The 25421-nt window shown below is 39.5% G+C and overlaps 1 protein-coding gene across 1 annotated transcript in view; it reads right to left on the bottom strand.

Moving 5' to 3' along the window:
• RMDN2 (regulator of microtubule dynamics 2) overlaps positions 1-25149 on the bottom strand; it is a 49548-nt gene extending 24399 nt beyond the window's left edge. The window contains exons 1-5 of the mRNA XM_082305239.1: positions 25071-25149; positions 24006-24472; positions 16285-16477; positions 15218-15320; positions 13092-13152 (exon numbers count right to left, since the gene is read on the bottom strand). Of these exons, the coding sequence (XP_082161365.1) occupies positions 13092-13152; positions 15218-15320; positions 16285-16477; positions 24006-24460 (812 nt within the window). The 5' untranslated portion in view covers positions 24461-24472; positions 25071-25149. The remainder of the gene's footprint in view (positions 1-13091; positions 13153-15217; positions 15321-16284; positions 16478-24005; positions 24473-25070) is intronic.
• Between the last annotated feature and the right edge of the window lie 272 nt (positions 25150-25421).

Below are 25421 nucleotides of genomic sequence, written 5' to 3'. Positions count from 1 at the left end.
TACTTTTCGTGATTTAAATAAACCTTTGAATCAAATTACAAAATATTTCAATACCTAATTCACAGTTTAACACCTGTTTTTCTTCCATCTTGATGGCTGGATAGAAGTTTGGCATAAGCTGTACATATTCAGGAGCAGACAAAAAAAACCAAAACAAAACAATAATGGAAATAAGAAGTTGTTTAAATGACACTGTTTGGGCCATCAGCGAAGCGAAAAAACAGGGACTTCTCCTCCAAAATTTTTATCATTTAGATCAGAGTGCAACACTTCCAGACTCGCTCCAGCATTGACAGCAGTTTAACTGGACACTGGGAACGTGAACACCATCAGCCGCAGCACCTCACCCGGGAAGGCAAATCCTTGGGGCGTGCTCAGCAGAAAGCTGTGCAGACCTCAAAAATCATTTACAGTCATCTTCTACCCTTCTCAAGCATCTTGGTGCATTCCTGCACCTCTAGCATTCTTTTTATATCTTTGAAATTATTTAAAAACATACACACACATTCTGCTCTAACAGGATCACTACTGCTATTACTAGCTGCCTATTGCTAAGACTATTACTGTTATTGTTATTATTATAAGCTGGGGGCACTGACAGTGATAAAAGAAATGTGAGATCATTTCTATTAAAAAATGGTATTGTTAAGCAGGTATAACTGAAAATATTTTCAGAGGTCCCTACCGATAAAGATTCAGATTTCCTAAGCAACGCTATTGTCTTATTGACACTCCACCTAAACTCCTATTGCTTTTTCCTTATTACTTCAACAGCTATAGAACCTACTATGCATATGGAATCTCTTGCACAGGTGTCAATTGTACTTTCCTTGGACCTGTTTTTATTGGTATTACGACAACCTTGCAGTTCTGTATAAAACTAACAGAGCCACTGAGGATATATTTAAGCAGCATAAACTAATACAGATGATTTCTCCAGGTTTTTCAGAATTTTGCTTTTGTATTAAAAATATTACAGTGCAATATCAAATTAAAACACAAATTAATCCTAAAAGAGGGAAAACAAGTTGAAGTCCAGAGGAAAACATGAGAGTTATGCAAGAAACTTATTAATTATGGCAACAGACCCGCAATCTGTACGGCACACACAGTTTTTAAGCATTACTAAACCTCAGCTTTCTTGAATTTCTTTATATAATGTAGTTATTCAAGCTTCAGTGAATCCTCATTAAAATGTCCCTGCTAACATAACTAAAGAAATTATTTTATTGCTTACAGCTATACCTAATGGTTTTTAAGTCAGAAATACTCATGTTACGGGTTGTTGCATTTTTAGCCAGTAAGTGTTCCCAGGTAAGGCATGCGAGTCAGCATAACAACAGGAGCTGGACTTGTAAGAGCTCCAGATGGACCGTCAAACACTGTTGAGCAGGACGTATGTTGTGACCAATGTGCACTGCACAAAATCCGGCTAATGGCACCCCTACTTCTGACAGTCAGAGCTGCAGGGGGAGCGCATTTCACATGGGAACGAGCTGCGGTTGCGGGGAAAAAGCAAGGGGTGGGGGTCAGGAAAGTTCAGGTATTTAGAAAGAGGGGGAAGGTACTGAAAACTTTATTAGGCTTAAGTAACTCAGGCAACATTTCCCCTATTCCCTTCACTCATTAAGTGCTAATCAGATAAACTCCGCATACCATAGCTAAACGGATTGCTGCTACAAAAGAAAACAATGAAAAGCGAACAAGCTAATCCAGCATCTTGCAGTATTTCCCTGTCTGTGCGTGACAAGAAAGAGGGCCTTAGTTTAAATCAGTTCAAAGAAAAACTTCTACTTATAGCTAAAATCTCTGGCGAGAGAAATCCCAGTAAAATTTTCAACAAATGAAAAATAAGCTAACCTACTAACTTTAAATACACTTTATTTTTTCAAGGAAAAAATAATAATGTCTGTCATGTATTAGCTTTTTTTTTTTTTTTCTATTTTATACTTTTGAACTGGCCTAGGCAGGCAATTGGCATAAATCAATTATTTGATTTTTGGAGTTCTATGGCATTTCAGATATTCAATTCGTTTCTAAAAAAAAAAGTTGTTGTTTGCTTGGTTTTTTTTTTTTTTTCCCCCCAGAAAAGAATTTTTAGGCATTTTAAATAATTTTCAAAGCGTTTAAAAAACAAAACAAACTTTAATTTCCACTGATCCAAAGGGTAACATTACGAAAATGACCAGAGAAAAGGAGGAAGGAGCTAACCAGAAAGGCTTCCACCTGGTTCTTGTCGTTCGATGCCGAAAGCACCTTTCCAGACGCCGGGCCCCGCTCTCGGGGAAGCCGGCGGGCCGGGGCCGGGGCCGGGGCCGGGGCCGGGGCCGGGGCCGGGGCCGGGGCCGGGGCCGGGGCCGGGGCCGGGGCCGGGCAGAGCCGCCGGCGGCCGGGGGCCTCCCCGCTCCGCCCTCACCTGCCCCACCTGGTGGTGGCACTCGGACACGGCAGGCAGCCGCAGAGCCGGCGCCTTGCACCGGCTTTTTCACATCGTCACCTTGTGCGCCGTTATAAACATTATGCAGAGGAAATTTAAAAAAAAAGAAAAAAAATTAAAAAAAAAAAAAAAATCACACCATACCATGCAAATATCCAACGAAATGGGTAACGCGTACATATCTTTTATTAGAGCAAGCGATACTGGTTTTCCTCACAACCACTGCCTGCCTTATGGCCTTTGAACATCAAGATTAAAATACCATTTACAGTATCTTCATGGAGAGAAATAAAGAGAAAATCGTAACAGCTAAGTGCTGCTAGGAAGTGACCTAACTGCTGAGCTAATGCTACTCCTCGATAACGTACAAAACCAGCCACAGACATCTTCATCTAAATAAACATAACGATCATAACCTCATTGAGAGAGACAGTACTTCTGTTACCATAAAAAAATGTTATTCCCAGGTAGAAGAAAAGTTACTGAAAACAGTGTAGAAGCATAGAGATTAATTATCCACAATTAACACTCCTTTTCTAAGCACAAACACAATCAAACGCACGCAGTAATCAGTCAGCACCGCGTCCCTTTGCTACAAACGATGTCACTGAAACTCAGACTCACAAGAAACCGGAGTTGACAGAGATGGACGCCAAGTGCCTACGTGGCCCTCAGGTAGAGGGGTGCGGATCAAGGTGCATTAATGCCTTCCCACCTGGCGTTCCAGAATTTCTACGTGTACTCTGACAAGATAAAACTGTAAGGGGTATACCTTACCTGCTGCAAAACGAAGAACAGCAGGTTGATCCAGCGAGTTTTGTCAAGCATGTTCGCAAGCAACCTGAGTTTTAATACCAAAAATGTAGAGAGATGCTACCACCAGTTAGGCTCTGGCAGCCACAGCTTATCCCATATGAGACGGATTTACAGAAAAGATTTAAAGTCTCAAATCAAGATTAAGCCACATTAGGACACTCAAATACAGCAAGTTTTACCTTTCCCGTGATAAATTTCACAGGGCCCAAATCAGAAATGACATGCATCTTCCCAGACTTGTTCCTCCCTCTTCTATATCCCGTTCCACATATTCCAACTCCAAAAAAACTTCTTATTTCATGTGGACTTTGGAAATGTGCGGGTACAGGGCTTACATTTCACGGGCTAGGTCTCCCTTTTAGCAGCCTAGTATCAACATGAAAGTTTTTCTTAATAGTAATTGGTATGACTTTGTGAATGGGAGGAGAGTTTGTGATATTTACTAACACCAAAGAATTTAATTGATCTGTTCCATACCTATTTTTCACTCCCTCCTCTTCACCTGAGACGCATTTGACAAGGTAGTATGAGTAAAGAGTGGTGGGTAACACAAGAGAGGCCCAGTGGAAAGAAAGTTCATTTCCATTCCAGTTCTAAATGTGTTCTTGCATTTCTGCATCTCTGCGTGGCTGAGTCCTGCACATCACATCGTATTTCTTCGCCACCGACTCCCTCACTCGCCAGTTTCACGCACTTACGTATTCTGACAGCCTCTGCAACGCAGCCAGACCCTCAGGCTTTCTTTTTCATCTCACTTCAATGAGATATCAATTCCTAACTTATATTACTCTTTATGACCCCTGTTGCATTATCCTTCCAGAGATCACAGTTTTGCATACTTAAAATTGCATCACTTTCCTACCATGGTATTTCATCTATAAAAATGCATCTGATACTAAGTTTCCATGGAAAAGTAAAGTATCAGTTTGATATCACCTTCCTCATGGTGGTAAGGGTATGGAAGCAGTGGCTAAGAATGTGAAAGACTGCCAATATACAAAGTAAAATGCGCCAAGGTGCAAAATGAAGTGTTTAGGTGGTTTTTTGTTTGTCGGGTTTTTTTTGGTTTGGGTTTTTTCTCCCCCCCCTTCTTGGAATATAACTGAGTCTACATTGTAGAAATTGGCAGAAATATAGTTTTTATATTAAAAATTCACCAGATCACTGAAGCTGAGCTCCAGGGAAACATCAGATACAGCACACACTTGCATAGGTGACGCTTACAAAAACACAGGAAACAAACTCCTATTCTGGTGAAAAAAAAAAACAAAACAAAACAACAGAAACAAAAGTAAGGACATTTAAGAATTCTGGCTTAATAATTTATTGCAATACATACAGTACACCAAAACAAGGAAAAATACTGCTGTTAAGGCATATTCACAGAAGTTCCCCAGTAGAACATGCAGATGCCACGTTCTGCATTTCTGAGGCTGTGGAACCCACAACTATGTTAAATTTCTGTGTTCCAGAAATTTAACTTTTATTTTTACAACAGACATTTTTAGTCATTATAGCTGCAAACACAATCCTGAAGAAATTAGCAGGATATAGTCTTCACAAATGTGGAAACAGAGTGAAACAATAGCTTTCAGAGATAGTAACACAACAATTCTCCTCGACAGAAATGTAATAGGGATCACTAGTTTGCCAGTAGTATTTCTTCTGTATATACTATAAGCTTCTGGCAAAAAGCTTATAGTAAATACATCTTTTCACATTTCAAACCTACCTCCTTTGCACTTGCATGAGGGTGCTGCAGTGTTTCACCAATGCACTGCTATTTCAAGAACCTTTTCCCATGCTCCTCTGCACAGGCTGGACTACAGACCTGAGCTCAGACCCTTCCAAAGGGCTACTGTCATGCAAGTGCCAACATCTGCTACCTCCCTTCAGCGGGGAGGGAAATGTGCTCTGAGAAGAAAGATCAACAGATGGAGAACTTGGAGAAGGGACCACAAATGCCCTGAGGAATTGCAACGACATTTCTGAACTGAAATACTCTACTGACCTGCCCTGTGGAAAAGAAAAAAAAAAAAAAAAATCCAACCCCCCACTAGATTGTGATTTCTTTTTTTTGCACACAAAGTGATTTTTATCAGATCTAAGCACTAACCCCAGCAACCACACAGTCCTAATGCATGACCTTCCACCATTCTCTCATTGAATTGCTCTTGAACCAGAAACACACAAGAAGCTACACATCCCTCTGATCCACTTACTACAGAACAAGTTACAGCTTTTCAGAAATGGCTTCTGAATTTGCCTTTCTGTATTTGAAATTTTAAATTACTTTTGCCAAAATAATAAGCAATTTAAAGATAATTGGCCAAGATTAAGCATAATTAACAACAACGATTGATGTAAAACTTTTTTGGTCATCCCATGAATCAAATACAGGGCAAATAACTACTAACCTGAAACTCTGCTATACCAAGTTTTGACTGAAAGCAGTATTTCTGGACAAGGTATCAACTCCTGAAAAATAAGACTGTACAATAGAAACAGATGCTTGTAGCTTGTAAGGTATCTGTCTCTTCTAAGTCTAAATAAGGGATAATTAAGGGCAGGAGGTTACAAGAATTTAGTTAGAAACGTGTTATGAATTTAATTTTAAAAGTTGTCGGTAGTATGATAATATCCTATAACATATTTATAATTTTGAAGAGTTTTGTTTCACTAGAGAAATATTTTTATGTCATTGTACTCTACAAATCTGACATATTATCTGTTATAAGTCTACTGCTGAGAGTATATGATATTCACTTTTTTGTGGGAAATTTGTGTAAAATGCCTTTGCATGTTCATGCCACCTAACATAAAAGTCCTTCTTCCACAAGAACTACGTTTTTCCTGCTTCTGCACAGCTTCCCACATTTCTGCAAAATAACCACGTTATACAGGTTTAAGAACTTGACTTTATCATGCTGGGTAGTAATATCGCTTAATCTTAAAGGCTAATCTGGGAGAATCTTAATCCCGGTTGAGTCAAAATAGTAGTTGACTTTCTTAGGAACCATCTTCTGAGCAGTTCTTTATCCTATTATGAGTGGTTTTACCATCTTTTGTTCACAAGACACAAGAGTTAAAAGTTTCTACATTTCTGAATACCTTCTTTGTGCTTCTTTATGTAGAAACACATCTTTCTACATTTCTGAATACTTTGTACCTATCAAGTAATACAAAACATCTTCTGGCTAGATACTCTGCTGTTACATACAAGCCTCTCAGTATCTTTGCAATCTCTAGACTTCCTCACTGAACTATCTTCTGCTGGGACTAGCACTTCTTTCCTTTTTTGTATACCAAGTACAGCAAGTCCACTCAGAAGTATAAGTCATACTAGCAAATCAAAGATTCCCTAAGCATCAGTTCTAGCCCAGGCACAAACTTAACACAAAACTATATGTGAACAGAAGAGTCAACATTTTGATCTAGTCCTGGAAGTGAATAACAAATCTCTACAACTAACAAAAGCTAATAAGATTTCTACGATTACATCCTTCTCCATTTTTTGGCTTACTAATACAGGTCAGCCAAAACACCCAAGTGGAAATTATTCATGTCCTCAATGAAGCCAATCCATTCTCTTCCATAGTGTTCCCTCTCAGTGAGAGACCATCAGCTCTGGAACCGGCTTCCATGGACAACCCTGGGCTTGTGAAACTTGTTTCTGCACTTCCAAGTAACTCACATGTACACGACAGAGAAAAGTCTTGGGGGCAGCTGTGGTTCGGGGGCAGTCTTCACTTAAAATTACTAGGTTTTCACTTGATAACTTCAATCTAAATGAGACATGTGCTATATGACTCCTGTCAGCGGGTAGATTCTATAGGGCAACTCAAACTTAATGGCAGCACTAAGTTTGTTTGTGGCAAACAAACCAAAGCTCAATGCAAAGAATGATCTTTCTAAGTGAGTGTCATGAACATCGGCCACACCTAGTAACCTTTCAGTTCTTTGCAAAGCCTGTAAGAAATCCTCCTCAGCAAAAAAGGAGGTGCGGGGTTCTGAGCAACAGCAGAGAAGCCTTCTGGACCTCTTCCAAACTCTTGAAGAAAAAACAGCAATAAAACCTCCCCAAACATAAAAACTCACTTGTTTTGCAAAAGAAATTAAAAGTGATTGTTCAGTTTTAAATAAAAGCACTATTATCATGCCTCTACATTTTGTTTTCTGTGATCGTAAACCATCTGAAGCAACTACAGCACTGAATTGTTTGCATAGCACTTCCAATTAAAATCTAGATGATAAAGATGCTCCATGGTCCAAGACGAGCTGTGAAGATTCACAACTATCATTTGGGAATCACTGACCCACAAAAGGATTTTGTTTGAGGCTTGGGAAAAACAAGACGACCTGCAACTGGCTGATGCCAACTTTTGCATGCGAGTTCCTTCACAACTTGAATAATTGACACCAGCTGAACAAAGCAACAAGTCACTTAGAATATTTACTCTGCCTCTCTTTAGGGTGGTCACATAAATAATAAAAGATTACAGCTATGTTTTTCCTTTCCAGTGTTTCCATTCACTTCAGTTTTTTAGAGGTCACCATTCAAAAAATCTGAAAGTTTTTTGATCTCACTGGCAGCTACAATATTAAGTATGATCACATGTTTTCAAAAATCTGGATTCAGATATGAAAATTATTCGCAGCTGCAGAAGTTCATTACCAAAACTGACCAACTACTTCAAGATATTTTGCTCTGTTCTTTCTGCATATGTTTTATCAAATTTAATTTGAAGATGAATATTGGTTACTTGTCAGTATTCTGATCAGTAAGTTGGCTAGTTTTATCGCTGATATATTTTACGATACAGTTTTATAAAAAAATATAGGTGACCTACTAAGAAGATACATGGCATTTTTTTGTTCTTAACTGAAGTAAATATAAAGAGTAAGGCAAGACGGCTGAACTCTAGGCCTACATTAGCAAGAGTTTGCTCATGAGACCATTCCACTAAATTCTCCTGGTGGAGACAAAAGATACACTCTATTTCTCAGACAGCTTATAGCTGTTCCACAAAACAGGAAAAAACCCTGCTCTGGAAAAGGGATGTTTTTGCCAGTATAATTCTGTCTCCACTAGGGCTTTACTGGGACCATTATGTCAGTCAGGGTGTGACAAAAACATATTTATGCAGTAAACAGAGCTTTCAAGCAGCAGGGATAAGCTTCCAAAAGAAACTTTCAGAGAGATCTATAGCCCTAATCCTTGCTTGACAGGCATGGTGTACATTTCTAATGAAGAAAACTGAACCATAAAAAAGTGCCATGTTATAAAAAATTCTAGAGGAGAACTATTAAGAGACAATATTCAAAAGCACAGCAGCAAATGACCCTTTTTGATGCAGAGGAAAGGTAAGAAATAGTTTTAAAGACTAATTCAGCTCCAGTGAGGTGTTCTCTATTGACTTAAAAATCCAAAAGTAATTGACCCTAAAAGTGAAAATAAGAGCACGTGGCTAAGTTAAGGATACTGGATGGATATTAAAGATATATATATCAGAACTGGATGGCATATTTAAAGACATATATCAGAAATGGTAAATTCAAACTGAATTGCAACTCAGAAGAGACATACGAGGCAATAAGAAGAGGTTCTATAAATACAGCAGAAGGAAAAGAAATATAAATGAAAGTACAGAACAATTAGCAATGAGGAGAATATCACAAAAGATGAAACCAACAAGGCTGAATTCTATTGCTTCTTTGTTTATATATCCTCTACCCCCAAGGGTTAACTGTAAGTAGAGAGCAAGGAAGAGGACCAGGAAAAGAATAGGCCTATCATTTAACCCTCAATCATTTAGTAATCCATAATATATTAAACAGTTTAAAAGAACAGTAGAAATAATGCATGAGTTGACAATATAGATAGCAGCTATACCAAACGTGAGTTAAAACCTCAGTTGTGCTGATAGGAAATATCAAAACCCCTCAGAAATAAGAAAGTACAGATTAGTAAGAAATCAACCAAAACTTTCCTTAGGCAAGGTCAGAAAGCCAGCTTCCTCTCAGTAGCTAATACAGAATGAGATAACCTTACATGAAAAATGAGAAAACTGTCTAACGAACAGACAGGCTTATCTTACACAGGCTAAGATTATTTACCTTACACAGCTTAAGAAAATTTTACGTTGGCAGACAGATGAAAAGGAAGGATTTTTGTCTGAGACAGCACTGCTTTCACACTGAGCTTGCATTCATGCTGAGCTTCTCATCTGTGTATCTACGGTCAATGGAGACCCTGTTCAATTCACAGGATCCCTGCTTGCACACAGGTGCCTACTGCAACTGGAGACGCCCTAGGGTTTCCCACCACTTCCAGCTGCCGGCCTGGAAGGGTACAGACCCCCAAAGGTCCTGTGTGGTATCTGCCATGCCGTGCAAATATCCCAGCATGTCAAATGGCACACGTTGCCTATTAAATGTCAACCCTCCATCCCCTGTAAGTGGAGGATAAGTCCCTCACTCACATGTGGACATATAATGGAGACAGTACATTTAGGTGTCAATCTGGAGTTGGGTAAAACTGGTATACCATTCTTCTTTAAGTGACCGCCTGCTAGTCATCCTAGTATTTCTGTATAAATATTTGTTCTATTTTTTCTTTTAAGTTTTGTTTTCTCTCTTATTACTCTTTTTAACTATGGATTTCATATTATTTACATATGATTTCTTCATGCCTTAATTATATTGCACTGTTTTCTGTTCACACAGAGTCTTACCTATTTATGATTTTAGGTAAAATTCTGTTTGCATACAACTTTGAGAGCACAGTTTCTACAGGGAAGATTCCATGAAGTCTTATTTCCTGTTTGTTGGGATTAACACGTAAAATAATGTTTAGATAAACTGGATATATTTGCATCAGCCAGACTCAAACAATCCAGATCTGACATACAACTGACTACTAAAATCTCCTGGGTAACGCGGAAAGTCCCAGCAGAAGGGAAAAAGGCAAACATAGTTGCTAACTACAAAAAAAGGAAAGGGAAAGGGAAAGGAGGGAAACAGAAAGGAGGGAAAGGGAAAGGAAAGGACAGAGGTTACGGACAAACCAGCCTAACCTGAAAGCATTGCAGGATAAATTATTCTGTAAGTGCAGAAGCATACAAAAGAGTTAACACAAGTTTTTCATGAACAAACAGTATCAAACAAAAATATTTTTCTTTGCTGACAAGATAAACAAGCCTGGAATATTAGAGGAATGCAACAAATGGGATATAGCTTGACCATAACGGGGCCTTTAACTGTCCTACCTGATGTTCCTCAAAAATCTAACCATGGAAATATCATTTGGACTAAATCACCTGTAGATGGTTGCAGAACCAGGTTCATGTGAACTTAAGCATCGTTATAGGTATTCCACAAAGTTTTTGTGCTGTCCAGTAAACAACAAAACACTTTTAAAACAAAATCATAATCTGGGAAAGGATGCAAGCATTCACAAACCTAAACGCCCTCAATAAACCTGAGAAATGGTCTGAAATCAACAGGAAATCAATGAAAGGTGTGTAAAGTATTCTACCAAGGAAGAAAAAAGAAATGTACAGTTACAAACCAAGTTCACCTGGTTAAGCAGCAGCATCTGGTTAAGGATCTACTGGAACCACAGACTGAACAATAGTTGGCAGGCTAGACAAAAATATACAAATGTCTGTCTGGAGCATGGAAGTCCATTCTGCCCAGTATTCAGAGCCTCAGCTAGAGTGGCATAAGCAGTACGGGGCATCACACTTTAAAAATTATGCATCAAGTTAGAAAGACTTCAGAAAAGAAAGACAAGCAAATAAAATATTCAGAAAAATAATACACCCAACTATTCAAATCTGGGGTGTCCATCTACATCACTAGAAAGGCACCAGTTCAACAGTAACTGATAAAACCCTCACATTCACTTGCAACCCAGATACAAAAAGGATGAAAACTGTAAACCATGCAGAAATCTATTGCCTGTTACAAGAAGCAGTAGCTTACAAAATGTAAGATTTTCTACTTAAACCTCTCAAATAGGCTTTCTGAGCTAACCTCTGGAACACATCTCCTTGCACCCGTAATTCTTCCCTTGCTAGATGTGCCTGCCAGTACAGGATCTCACATCTGAACTCCAGCAGACCACCTACATCTCCCTGAACAACATGTAAGCTTTTATCAGCATAGTTTCTGTCAGTGAAGTTGTCTTTATACTAGGAGATTTTGTTAGTCTCGTGGGCTGGGGAGGAAGGGGCAGGACTTGTGCTTGCATGTGATTTTGTGGTTGTTTATACGCATAGCTCTAGCTGAGAAGGGTACACCAGCATTACCCCAAAGAATTGACCATGGCTGTGGTCAAGCAAACAGCAGAAATGGCTGTGAATTGCTTTCAGCAGGTGCTCAAGCTATATGGGCTTCAAATAACCTTGCACTGAGGAGTGATGCTCAGATGATCCTCTTCCGTTAGTTTTGCTGCCACGGTGGCAACCTCCAGCTGACAGGAATTAACAAGCAGCTGGGTAAGGCCAAAAGCAAAGGCTCCTATCTTAAAGTGCCACATTATAGCCACCTGGGGCATAGGCTTCACCTCCAGGCATCATCGTTACTTCCAAGACATTGGAAAGAGCAAATGCAAATCTGTCTGTGATGGTGAAGCCATCAGAAGATTCCCACAGCACACCACTTCTAGCACCCCGTTGTTACAAAGCAGGTGTTTGGATCTCTAGTTGTTATAAACAGAAGGAAAAAAAAGAATCATAGAAATATGGCAACGCTCACAGGAACACAGCATAAAGCAACAACATAGCCATCTTTGAAGTTTAGGAGAGAGAGACCAAGCCAGAGTCACCTAATTAAATGAAAACATCTGTGTCTAATCAAGTATCTAAACCTGAGCTAGCTGACATGTACTCCCTTTATTGGCAATGGAGATGTTGCCAACTGAACCTCAGGAGAAATTCATCTCACCCTAATGCAGATGGGCAAAATGGACTCAGATGAACTGCACTCCAGAAGTGGCTACTTCTTTTTAGATTGTGAAGGAAGCCTGGGATAAAAGGATTTGCTTTAGAGATGTAAAAGTTAAGTGAAATCCCACCCTACATGTGTAATGACAATATTAACGAAGAACATAGAAATCAAAATGGAAAGGAAAAGCTAACAATATTAGAAATCAGGAGCTCAGTAAAACTGATTAATAAAATAGTAAGGTGAGGAACTCTCAGTTAGAACTCAGGAGAATTACCTTTTACCTGATAATGTTGATTTGATAAAAAATATTTACATTTGCAAAGAGTTTGTTAGTCCTGGCAAGGTCTACAAAATTAATCCAAGTGCCAAGCTTGGAGGAAAATGATGTGATAAAACAAAAATTGAGAAGTTAATTGAAACTTCCGTAGTTTTCTCATTGCCTATTTTTGATTATTAGAATTTAGATTATTACAAGTAAAAGAAAGGACAAAATACGAGGTCAAATGTCATTATTTTGCAAAGTGTTGAAAGAGAAGGTAAATGGATAACTATGGCTTCTCTGAGCAATAATATATTGGTTTAAGCAAATACTCCCTTCTACATTTCATGGTACACACTAAAGTATGATTATTGAGTTGTTTCACATGCTGTAGTAAATGCTTCACAGAATACTTCAATGTAATTTTTAGCTGCAACTGATGATAACTGAGTTCCATAAAAGTATGAAAAGATATTAATGAATAATTTAAGAAATTTATGTCAAACTGCAGCATGATAAATGTAACTTGCTGTGGGCACTATTTAGAGGCAAAGACAACTGGGTTTCTTTTGTTGGATTTTATAAGTACATATAACTTCGCAAAAATGCACGCTTTCTCAAACTTACCACTGGTGACTCTCAGCACTTCTGGCATCCAGCTGAACAGCCTTTTCAGCTTTAATCTTTCCTGTAAACGGAATACAATATATTAAAGGATTTATTGTACCCTTCCACATTTTAGGCAACTCCCAAGAAAGAAGCAACCTGATATACTCCAACTGCAAAGAAAAAATTGCTTCTTGCTCTTGTAAACATTTAGATGGACAATGTAACATCCTGGCTTTACATCATTTACATACCCATACATACATATATATATATGGGTGCAATTTTAGCATTTTCTCTTAAAATCCAATTCAGATGCAGCTAAATCAGGGGAAGGATTGGACTGGACTGCCAAAGGAGGCCATGTTGTCTGTAAGACTGAAGACCCTTAAAAGCAGGTTAGAGAAGCACCTGTCAGAAGAACCAGCAAAGCTGTTTCCTGCCTTGGGTACAGGAATGAAGTAGTTGAAGTTCCTTTCTAGCACAAAGACTCAGTAAGTTCCACTTTTAACTGAATAAAGATGACAGTAGGTGATTTGATCAAACCCGTGCTCCCAGTAAGAAGTTCAGCTGAGATGCTTGCTGTTTGCAAAGTCTCAGCTGCAACCAATTAAGCCACACTGACATTTCTGTATTGCAAGTTAACTTCATAAAAACAAAGAACAGCATACACAGTCCTCCAACCCAGTGGAATGAAAAAAACCACAAAACTACTGCCAGCTCCCCCGCAGTCTCAATTCCTCTGCACCACTTCCAAAAACAGAGATGAAAAAGGCTGCCGCCACCCACCACTTCATGAGAACGAGCCAAACTAGGCTGGTTACTCAACACCTAAGACCCAATTTCATTCCATCATTCTTTATCTCTCCCTGTCTCCTGTGCCATTATTTTTCATCAACTGAGGCTACATGTAGTCACTGGTAAAAGCAAAGGATCCAACAACAGAGCTTACTGTTGTAATTTAGTTTCTGTCATAATCCTCACTGCACTGGGTGAGTTCCATACAAAGAAGCCAAGTTGCTACTAAAGCAAAGACCGTATCAATTAAGTAGCTAAGACAGCGCAAGTCTTCTTGAGTATTTAGATGACAAAAGGATAGGGACAAGAACCTTGGACAAGCTGAGGTTGACTATGGAATGCGTAATGACAGCACAAAGGCATGACACTGCTTTTAAGGATGACAAAGGGCAGCCAAAACTGCTTTGTCAGTGATGTTGTCACTGCTGACAGAACAAAAAGTAGAAAATGGGAAAAGAGTCACAAAAGACAAAATAACCTGAAGATGGAATAGACTTATAAAACCTGAATTTGGTGCAGGAAAACAGGGAGAGGCAATGGATAAACAAAGGAGAGAGAGAAGTATTCCCAGATACAGGCAAAAAGGATTATTGCAAGAACAGTGTGTTGACTGGAGGAGAGTGACACAGGTAGAAAAGATGTAGGTTTTATTGTAATAAAGAGAAGGCGGCCCAAACCAAAAAGGGAAATGTAAACTGTACCTCTAGCCAATATGCATCCAGGAAGTGAAAGAAAGGGTAATGCTTTTAAAAGCAACAAAGAAAAAGTGCTGTGAAGAAGAAAATCAGAACCTTGTTGAGGTTAAGCTGTCAAACAGGACACATGGGGAAAGATGCCTGGAAGCAACATCAATCGTCACACGACTTCTGTTTCTGGTCAACAGTTTTTCCAGATTCACAAAGTTTCACCCCCACCATCACCACAAAAGAGGCTGCTGATATGCAGGAGCGCTCCTTTGCCACAGGAAAGCACAAAACCTTGACTTTGCCTTGGCATTTATTTAGTCCTCTCGTTCTCCCAAAGATGTAATTAAGAAACTGTGCTGACAGCATCTGTCTTTTTTTATATTCTGCATCATCCGATTCTCAACAAAATACAAGATTTTAAGGCACCATCCAGAGTCAACAGCCTTCAACTGTGACCCCAATACCACTTCTCCACCAATTTTGGATCTCTCTGGTGAGGAAAGAATGGACTGAAGTTGTATACTGTGGCAATTTATTGTGCAAAACATTATTGTTACAGTACAAATGTTCCCATTTATTGGATTGGAAATCTTAACTGAAGTTCAAAGCATGTTTCAGTACATTCAGATGGCATTCTATAAAAAACATTTTTCCTCTGCTTACCATCAGTAACATATTTCCTCTTCTCCTCAGCATCAGTAGTCATCTCAAACAGATCTCCATAAGCACGTGCAAGTCTCCAAAGAAAGTCCACACAGTTTTCATACTGAAAGTAGAGGACAGCTGGGTATTTAAAGTGATCAGAATGTGATTTAAACACTTTCCTTTCATAATGCTTAAAGCAGGTTATTGGAACATGGCATAAATCTTTGGTTATTTTGCATCCTTCTATACTACTTTTAGTTTATGTGAGAACCAGATGACCCATTTTTCATGACCAAAGGAGAAGAAAGCTTTTGGAAATAGCCTGGGCTCTCTAAAGAGGTTTTATTTCATGAATCAGTTTTAAAGTTCTTTTATTATAAAAAATAAAAAGGTAATCCAGTAAAGCAAAACAGATCCCTGAATGATGTGATGTACCCTTTCTTTAGATATGCCATAAGCCTCACACTCACTCACAATTAGTATCTCATCTACCTTCCTGGATATTTCAATATGTAAACGAAAACATAATCAGTACTAATGTTAGCCAAATCAAAAGAAACTGATACACTGAATTAAGCACTGCACATCAAACCACTTCGAAATTTCATTTGGAGCTACAGATGTGCACAGTAAAGTCAAAGGAAAAATTCACATGAAGTATACCAGAAAGGTATAAGCAGATTACAGGCTCATAGTTTGATTTCTTGAGAACACTTGGTCTGGTTACTACTTAATTCCACAGGAGTTTCTCACATAGACCATTCTGAAACCAGCAAAAGTAAGTATCATTTAATGTAGAAAAAAGCCCGTGATCTTTCATTATCACATGCAAGAATACATACCTCAAACAAAGCCTCAAAGTTATTGAGCATGGATGGGATATAAAATAATAAAATTTCTATGTTCTCCCAACATGAGTATTGACACCACCTTGAACTATTTCTTTTTCACTGTATTTTAAAAATATACATGAAATTTCATCTTCCATTCCTGTGTGTATTTTAATGCTCGTATTAAGGAAGTTCTCAAAAGCAGTGCAAAGCATAAGTTAATAGCAACAGAATATTAAGTTTATCCATTAATACCTTGTGATCTTTCTCAAGCAGCAGTCTGAAGCCCTCCTTTTTATCATCTTCTGAACCCTTGTGCAAATTGTCCACCTGTTGTAAAAGATTAAATAACTCTTCTTCTTCTGACTTCACAATGGCATCGGGTGATTTCATACATCTCTTTTCTTCCTCGGAGTCTCCTTCAGAATCAGTATGAGCTGTAAGATAACTAAAATCACAGAAAATAATAATAACCATCTTTTCTAAAAATACTGGTAGAGCATTGTTAAATTCAAATGCAAAAAAATTTGGAGCACAATTTCTTCCATTTGTCCAACGTTAAAGGAGTTTTTATTCGTGGTATCAAGCCATTATTATTATTACAAAACCTTTATCTTCAAAGGGACAGCACAATCATATTCCAAACGTAACAGGCAAGTAATTACACTGTCCTGCTGCCTAATACTGCATTAAAAAAATGCAGATATATATTAGAAACACATGTATCCTTGTGTTTCAAATGCAGAACAGTTTAAATCATTAATGTGGATTAAGACATGCTCTGTAACCCTGAATAGGCCTCTTCAACTCTTCACCTCAATTTCCCTGTTTTTTGAAATAGGAATGAGCTTGCTAACCAAAATGTAAGTGCTATAAAAATCACTTATACAATGTTTTGTTAAACACTTGTAAGATCTAAATATAAGCAATAACATCACTGTTATCAATTATTTTACTTATTTGTTTCGAACATTCTGAAGGTCACAATATCTGAAACTGGTAAAGAGCTTACATTAATTCATTATGCTTAGTGCACAAGTACTCAGCACAAGGCAATCAAGTACAAAGAAATATTTACAAAAGCCATAAATACCATGCAGAGATAAGCAGGTGGCCTTACTGTCCAAACTGCTGAGCATACATTACGGTCCTCCAACTTCATATAGTAGCAGCTGAACGGCATTATTTTTAAAAAGTAGCTTTTCGCTTATGTACTAAAAATGGACAGGAAAGCCTAATCTTCTGCATTTCCACTTTTGAAAATACTGTTCTGATGAGAAACAATAATGTATATTAGCTGCCAGGTTCAGAGATTTTTTAAATGGTAACTATGAGCAGAAAAAGCATTGAAATGTACTATACAACTGAATAATCGAAGTAGGTCATGACAGCCAAAATATATAAAATCTACCTTTTTTCCCAGAAATGTAACCAGTACAGAATGTTAGCAACATAAATGGAGGTTAATAATCATGGCTTTTAAATATTCTGTTTTCAGTATGTTGCTTTCACAAGTGACCAGAACTAAAACACAAGCAGATACACTTAAGAGCCTGTAAATGAACAAGTACAACTGCTTATCAAGCTACAGAAGTGCTAGATGTGGTGTGACAGTTTCACTGCAAAATTAACGCAGTAACATGGGAAAGAGGAGTCAAAAATACATTTGGATAAGACAATACATACATAAACCATGCATACATGTCCAAACTGAAAAAGAACATGGAGCAGAGCAGAGATGGGAAACTTCATAGATTCCTACAGATTTGTTTTACATAAAATAGATGACGCTGAAGTTGATGACACATCCTATGTTGTATCCTGCAGAGTCTTTATTTGTAAGTCACCGAACATATATTTTGGTTCTCTGAAGCATCTTTAAAAACACAGCATCTTGTTCTTCCATAGTTATTTTGAAGTGGGTGCAGAGCTACATCATATATAGGCTGCATTTGTAAGAGCACTAACTTGACCAAAAGTACAAGGGATTTGGTGGGAGGGGGGCAGTCTTTTAGCTCCAATACATAATCCTATGATGTGAAGTATGTTTGGAAAGTACCTTTCCTCACACGGTTTGGATGCCCCCCCAGTTAAAAGACAAATGCACTGAGGGTTTGTGCAATTACCGACCTAAAATAAGGGCATTAGAAAACAAACTAGCAACAACTAAGCAGTAAAGGCAATTTCAAATTCCCATACAACCATAAGGCTCCTTAGTTACAGGAATTTGGGCACTGCATCAAATGCTACCTAAGCAGGTAGATATGAAAGTAAGGAATCAGTGTTTGGAAGTCAATGTTGATGTTGTCATTTTTATCTTTGCTGCACAAACATCTGTTAAAATTTCTATGATCACTACTGTTCCAGTGTTAGAAAACAGACAAAAGCAATTATTAGAAAATGTTACTATCCTAGCAAAAATACAAAGGTCAAGGTTAGGCTGACAGCCAAGCCCTGCCACTCCAAACAAGCCCAACAGAGAATTCCAGCAGCACCGTAACAAACTGTCATGGCCAAACATCAAATTTGTATGGCATCAGATAAGTCACACGAGAATATTCACTGAGAGACTCAAATGGAAAAAATGTGAAGTAGGTTACTATCTAACAGATGATGTGAACCCATTAAGGAGCTAATTATAAAATATCATGGAAGAATAATCTTTTAAGATCAGACCATATTGCATCAAGCCTTTCCTCATCCCACCTCTTCTACAGAAACACGGGCTACATTTGTGCTGAGAAACAGAAGAGAGGACAGGTCATTTCTTCCCCGCTCCCTCTCACCTCCACGGTCCTGAGAAATTGTCTCCTACCTCCTCTATTTATCTGCTTTATGAATCCTCAAATAATTTAAATGCAGAGCAGACCATCTTAAACCTTGACGAGAATGCCATAAGTTTCAATTTACTTGTTGATTGCATGCTTTAAAGAAGGCAAAACAATACCTAGAAAACAACCTGTGGGAAGTGAAGAACACAACAGTAAATAACTTTTTTCAGTGTAAGGCAATGTCAGTAATTTCTAGGGACTGCAACAAACCATACATCCCTGTGCCTGCTGACATAGATGAGAAGACACCGATCAACACTAAGGAGCAACAGTTTTCACACAACCAACAGAAAAATGTCATTCTCAAATGAAAGAAACAACATGTTTAAAATCTTCTCCAAGTTTGGTTTGAAGTGAATAGTGTTTTTCATGGGAAGGCCAGAAATTAAATGTCCTGATACCAAAATGTCCAAGGGAGTGCAAACTAGCACTTGCTAGTGCTTAAGACTGGGCATGCTAGTTACCCCCAAGATGTACCAGCATTCCTCTAAATTTTTCCTTTCCTCAGAAAAGTAACTTCATAGTGCCTTCAGAGGGCCCTCTCTTCCTTGTCTCTTCTTTGGCTCCAGAGCTGACATCGCTGCCTCCCAGCATTTTACACAGGAAAAGCACCAAGGTGACAGCCAAGGGCTTCATGACTTATTTGTGGCAAGTTCCCACCTCACTAGTCACGCACCCCTGGCAAACTCCTACATTGCTCAGGAGTCAGGGGGGTAAAATGACAGCAAGGTAATTTAATCAAGTATAAAACACCAAATATCACTTCAAACATCGTGGCAAACTAGGAATAAAGAATGTTTTTCTGTTTTGTTTCTGATGACATTCATTTTCTTACCAGCTCTCTGTTCGATCCTTATCACAGCTGAAATGTTTTAAGCATGAAAACATAACATGTTAAGAAGGCAATACAGACTTTTAAAAAATAAACAGCTAGGATTTTTCCTAACAACTTGAGTAAGCTGTACTTTACCAATTTGAACTGAAGCCAGTTTTATTACATGACAGGAAGTCCTTCCAGGTACTTAAGGACAAAATAACAGTGTAACAGATATTATTAATATAAAACTATGATAAGAAGAGCTTGATAACTGACTTCAACAAAGCAGCTAGCAGGCTTATACATCTACTCATGCTAGAAAAGTGTTTTATGAAGAGCAATACTATGAAAAAAAAATAAATCAGTACTAACACAAACAGAAGTGGAGATTCTTTTTAACACAGTTTAAAAACTCCAAGAGTTAAGGGCTGATGACACTAATCCAAAAGGGAAATTAAAAACAAGAAAGAGTCATTATGGTTTGTCTTACAAATATTTCATATAACTACACTGACATCTACAATTTTACCCGGTGTTTTCCTGCAAGAGGTTTTATCAGATGATAAATAGAAAAGTGAATATTTACATATGATTAACACATTGACGAATATTTGAGAAAATGGAAGAACTTTAAAAATACCTACAGTCAGTGCCAACTTGGTTTCACCTTTATTACCAATACATTTTATTTAAAAGAGAAAAACAGTGGTAAGAATGTGAGGAGCAATGATCAACCAACAGGACTCAGTTGGATCACAAAGGACTGTCCAAAGTTCAAAGAACAAATGGAAACTCTACTGGAGACTCACCACACTGTGGTTAAGCTGTTCAGTAAATCCAGGCACCTAGATCTAGGCATTAAGAAAAAACTGAGCTACATGGTATAAAACACTACGGTGGTATAAACTCACTTTGCTCGTTCAAAAACTGTGTTGGACTGCCTGTAAACTGGCAGACACTGCGCCTAACCAGGTATCATCTGTTCACAACACTTCAGCTTTTATACAGATCAAATGTCATCTGTTGTCTCCCTGCCAACTTAAAAAAAATCACAAGCTGACACAAACACCGTCTCATCCACTCCAGCTAATTCAGTAGAAAGGTGATTATATGCCACAGACTAATCTGGATCAAATTCACACTGTATGACCCAGCAGAGTGCATATCCATCAGTAATGATAAGCAGCCTTCGAGGAAAAGTTTGGCAGACCGGATTCTTAGGGTAACTGAGGGTTGCATTGAAAACAAATGGGCAGCAAAAATAAATGAAAAAATGAAGAAATGATAAGTGAAGTGATACTCAGAAGCAGGCAAGGGAAATGTTTCTTCTGCTGAATATTTAAACTATTTCAAGGAAAAATTATAAATAAAACATCTGTAGGAAAAGGATTTACTGAGGAGAATCTGTCTGGTGACTGATGCCAAATGTAATTTGAAAAGCTTGGATGCCAGGCCAGCTGAAGACCAGGGCCAAACGTGACACTGATGTCAATGGTTCAGCACTGCTGTATCAGGGAGGAAACAGCTTTAAAATCACAAAGAGGAGAATCAGGTGACACTCTCCATCCCAGGTGATCATCTAGACACAATTTATTGTATTTGTAAATGAACGAGTGCTTGTTACACATTCTCAAATGCTAAAGATTGAGGGTTTCACTAGTAAATGATGGAAACTGAAACAAACTATTAAGAATAGAATACAGAAAAGCACAAACTAGAAACCGTAGGCTCTTCAGCATTCAGTCAATGTCCCATCCACTCATTGTACCTTCCATTCAGGCTATCTGTTATTATGTAAAAATATATCTCATTTATTAAAAGCATGTGATATTTTTCCACTTACAGAAACATATAGTTTTTGAAAGGCAAAATAGAAAGCTTCTCTTCCAACAGTGACATTGAGAATATGACCAGAGCAGATCAAAGCAGTGAGGACCACATCAGAGGCTGCCAGCTACAAATATTTTATGGAAACCCAGGTGGCATTAAAAGCTTTTCTGGAAGAAGTTTACAAATCTGAAATCAATATAGTCATCCAGCACAAGTCCATAAAACTCTCAAGATTACTTCATCTGTCAATTCCCAGCATCTACCCATTTGTCAGTTAAAACCAGAAGTGCTTAACACAAGCAAAACCCTATCTTCTAGATCATGAAAATACTGCTGAGGCAGTGAAACGTGTTGCACATACTTTAGATAGAATACAGGAAGTGAAAAAATGTTTAATTTGTAACACAGAGAAAAATTGTTGCTCTAGTGCACAAACTAGCAACTGAATGCCATACTATTTGTGGAATTCACCACAGAACAGTATAAAACAATGCGCATGGTGTTATACCTACAGCAGATGAAGTGGTGATGCACATTAACTGGAAAAAAAAAAAATGTGTGTTGTTATTGTCTCTCATGGCAAACTCTCATAGAACATGCACCACTGTCATTAAAGTTACATAAGACCTCAGAAAAAGCTATATACATTGCAACTCTACGCACATTAGGATTAACAACCTATTTCCATTTGCAAGAGGAAGAAAAAAAATACAAAAAGCAAATTACTTAAATGAAATAAAATTATCTTAAATTTAGAGAAGGTATGCAAAACAAGCACATCAAGTACAAGGTGTTAGTAGGAAAAAACCACCTCTTTTCAAAAGGGATTTAAAAAAAGGGCATTGGAAAAGCACATACTCAAATGACTAACACTATCTATAACCTTGAATCATCTTCCTTCCTTCTGACTGTATACAAATACTTGCCAGAGAAGGCCTCTCTTAAGGACATATTCAAAGCTCTTGCACGCTATTGGATCATCTCATCAGCTGCTTCTTCACACAGAAGAACCTGAACAGACAAGTTTCCTTGGCTAGTTCCCAAACAGCAACGCATTTCTCCTAATCAGAAAACAGGACCTTCTCAAATGCTAGCTGTGGAATAACCCCTATATTGCGTTTGTGAACCTGATTATTCATAAATTCGTCCTTTAGCCTGATCTACATCTCCAAATATTTTAACATAAAGGCGCCTGCAAACCAACTAATGGATAAAACAATCTGAGAAACTAACAGAACTGAAACGTTTCTACACCATATGAAGGGGGAATGTCTTTGAATACCCCTGCCAATACTGAATACTTAAAGAACTGGTTCATAACAGAACTGACAGGTCCCAAAATACGGTATCAAAATATAGGACTCATGAAGCATGTGGGCTGGGATGTAACACAACAAGAAATTCTGCCCACAGGAACTGAAAATAAATTTGGAGGAACTCTTAAAAAAACAGAATTCCATTAATTATTATATGCATGTTGCTATCTTCAGAATATTACAGTTAATTAATATATCTTTAAAGATAAAAAGTGACTTAAGATAGGCAACTTAGAGACATAATGCTGCCTACACAGGTATGTATAACACACCGAGGAGATGGTGCAAAAAACTCAGTTGCTATAAACATACCCTTGTGAAACTGCATGTAAGTATCTAATCTGATTATATCAAAACAAAGTTGCAATTACAGGAGAGTAATGTCATCACCATTTTTACATTACTACTGGAGGGTATATTAGGTAACACATGAAAAGACAAAAATACAGTCCTTCTCCTGGACTCCAGGTACATCTGATCCTTCGGCATGTTCCTCAACTCGTGTATAAAAGATCCCATTAACCACAAAGGGACTACAAGATGTGATCAAAACTAGGAACTTTGTAACTCACTGAGTCAGTACCCTAAATCCCTTGTGATTACTTTGGAAGCCACCAGAATGTGTATACAACAGCAAATATACATAAACATACTGCCATTTGTACAGGTGTTGCATTCAGACATAGCTTTCATAGCACGTAATACCTTCAGGCAGAACACTGTAATAACTCATATTTGAGGCCCACAGAAGCCAGTTATTATGAAAAGCACAAGAGCATTCATACAGTTTGAACAAAGTCTGTCAGAGACACAAGATTACTTTCTTACTAGAAGCACTTTTAAAATCACACCATTATTCTGAACTTTGCCTCTCATTGCATAGCTATGTAGCAATACTGCATCAGGTTGTTATCAAATGCACCCTTAAAAATCTCTGTTATGCTTGGTGTTCAGCCAGCTTCAGCTGTAGTGCAGGTTCAGAGATGGTCACCCAAAGTTTTCTCTGATCTAAAAATTATTAATCTGAATTTTTGGCTTTCTTTTCCCCCTGAATGCAGAGAAATGTAAAATATACATAAAATTTTAAAAGGGCTCATGTTTACAATACAAAGTTTCACATAGGTAATGATGCAATTTGCACTGTATGCATACTGTAGTACATACAAAATATTATTGACTCACCCTCCTTCACTTTCGGCCTCCTCAGAGCTGGTAGTTTCTGCTGCACCAGAAGCTGTCTCAGCTTTTCTCCGCTTTGTTGCTCTGTGTGATGGGCTAACTCTCTGAACATCTCCCTTCCCTTGAAGCTCATTTCGAACAAGCTCTTCAAGCTTTGGAATAGCTTCTTTCAGAAATTTCACCTCTCTCTTCAGTTCATCCACGCTTACTAGCAAGCCATTCAATTTTTCTAGTATCTGCAGTTGCCTTCCGTGTAAAACCATTACTACTCCTTGCTCATTAGGAGCTTCATTTTGCAAGCCCACAGAATTAAGCCTGTTACCTACATTTAGGAACACAGGTATACGCACAGCTGCACCGGGTTTTCGGATCTTACGGTACCAAATCAGCATCAGGCTTACTCCAGCAGTCCCTGCCATTATGCCCAGTATTAGTCCTTTATTTTCGAAGGGCGACATGTCTGCACTCTCCTAAAATCGTGAGACAACAATAACAGAGTAAAAGATGTTTTTTCCTACTCTACCCAAACGACTTACTTTGCTTTCAAGTCATGGAAGTGTAAGGCTAGAGTAACTGGCACACGCTGCAGATACAAAGTTACAATACAACTCTAGCAGACGCTGCAATAAAAGGAGATGTGCTCTGACAGCACAAACAAGGCGGTTGTGGGGCTGGCGGGGGGGTCGGGGGGACGCGGGGCACACACTTCTGCGTCGGCACCTGCGCAGGACCGCAGCCCTCACTTTTGACCTTCTCGGCAGCTCGGGATTGTGTTTGTTTTAATGCGAGAAGCTCATCGAATGGGATCTCCCGCAGCCGCGGAGCGGCGGAAGCCCAGCTGTCAGGCCGTGGCGCAGTCCCCGCCGCCCGCAGGGGTGTCTGTCTGTCTGTCTGTCTGTCTCGCCGCCGCCACGGCCCCACCACGCCGAAGGGCTGCCGGAGCCCCGCCGCCACCCCCCCGCGGGGGACCGCCCGTCCCGCAGCCCGCCCCAGCCCCGGCCGCCCCGGCAGGGGGGCGCCGCCGGCGGCAGCGCCAGCCCCGGGCCCGGCGCCGCCCCCGTTACGTACCGGCGGGCCGGTCCGGGAGCGGGAGCGGGTCCGGCCCAGGCGCGGCGCCGCGCGGCCCCGCAGCTCTCCCGCCGCGGCACAGGGGGCGGCGGCGGCGGCGGGGCCGCCCCGGGGCGGCGATACCCGGATCGAGGGGGACGGGCCTCCGCCGCCACCGCCGCCGGCCGGGCCGCCCGGCTCTGTGGAGGAGGGCGCTGGGCTGGGCCGGGCCAGACCCGCCCTGTGGCCCTGGCAGCCCCAGGGCGGGCGGGACGGCCGGCCCGCGGCCTGGCCGGCGCCCGGGCCTGCGGCTGCGAGCCCGGGCGGGCCGCAGCTCCGGGAGTCCCGCCGGGCCGGGCCGGGCCGTGCTGC

The sequence above is a fragment of the Platalea leucorodia genome, assembly GCF_965183815.1.
Source record: "Platalea leucorodia genome assembly, chromosome: 3".
NCBI lineage: Eukaryota > Metazoa > Chordata > Aves > Pelecaniformes > Threskiornithidae > Platalea > Platalea leucorodia.
The sequence above is the reverse complement of the archived record's forward strand: the minus strand, read 5'-3'. Positions and strand labels throughout refer to the sequence as shown.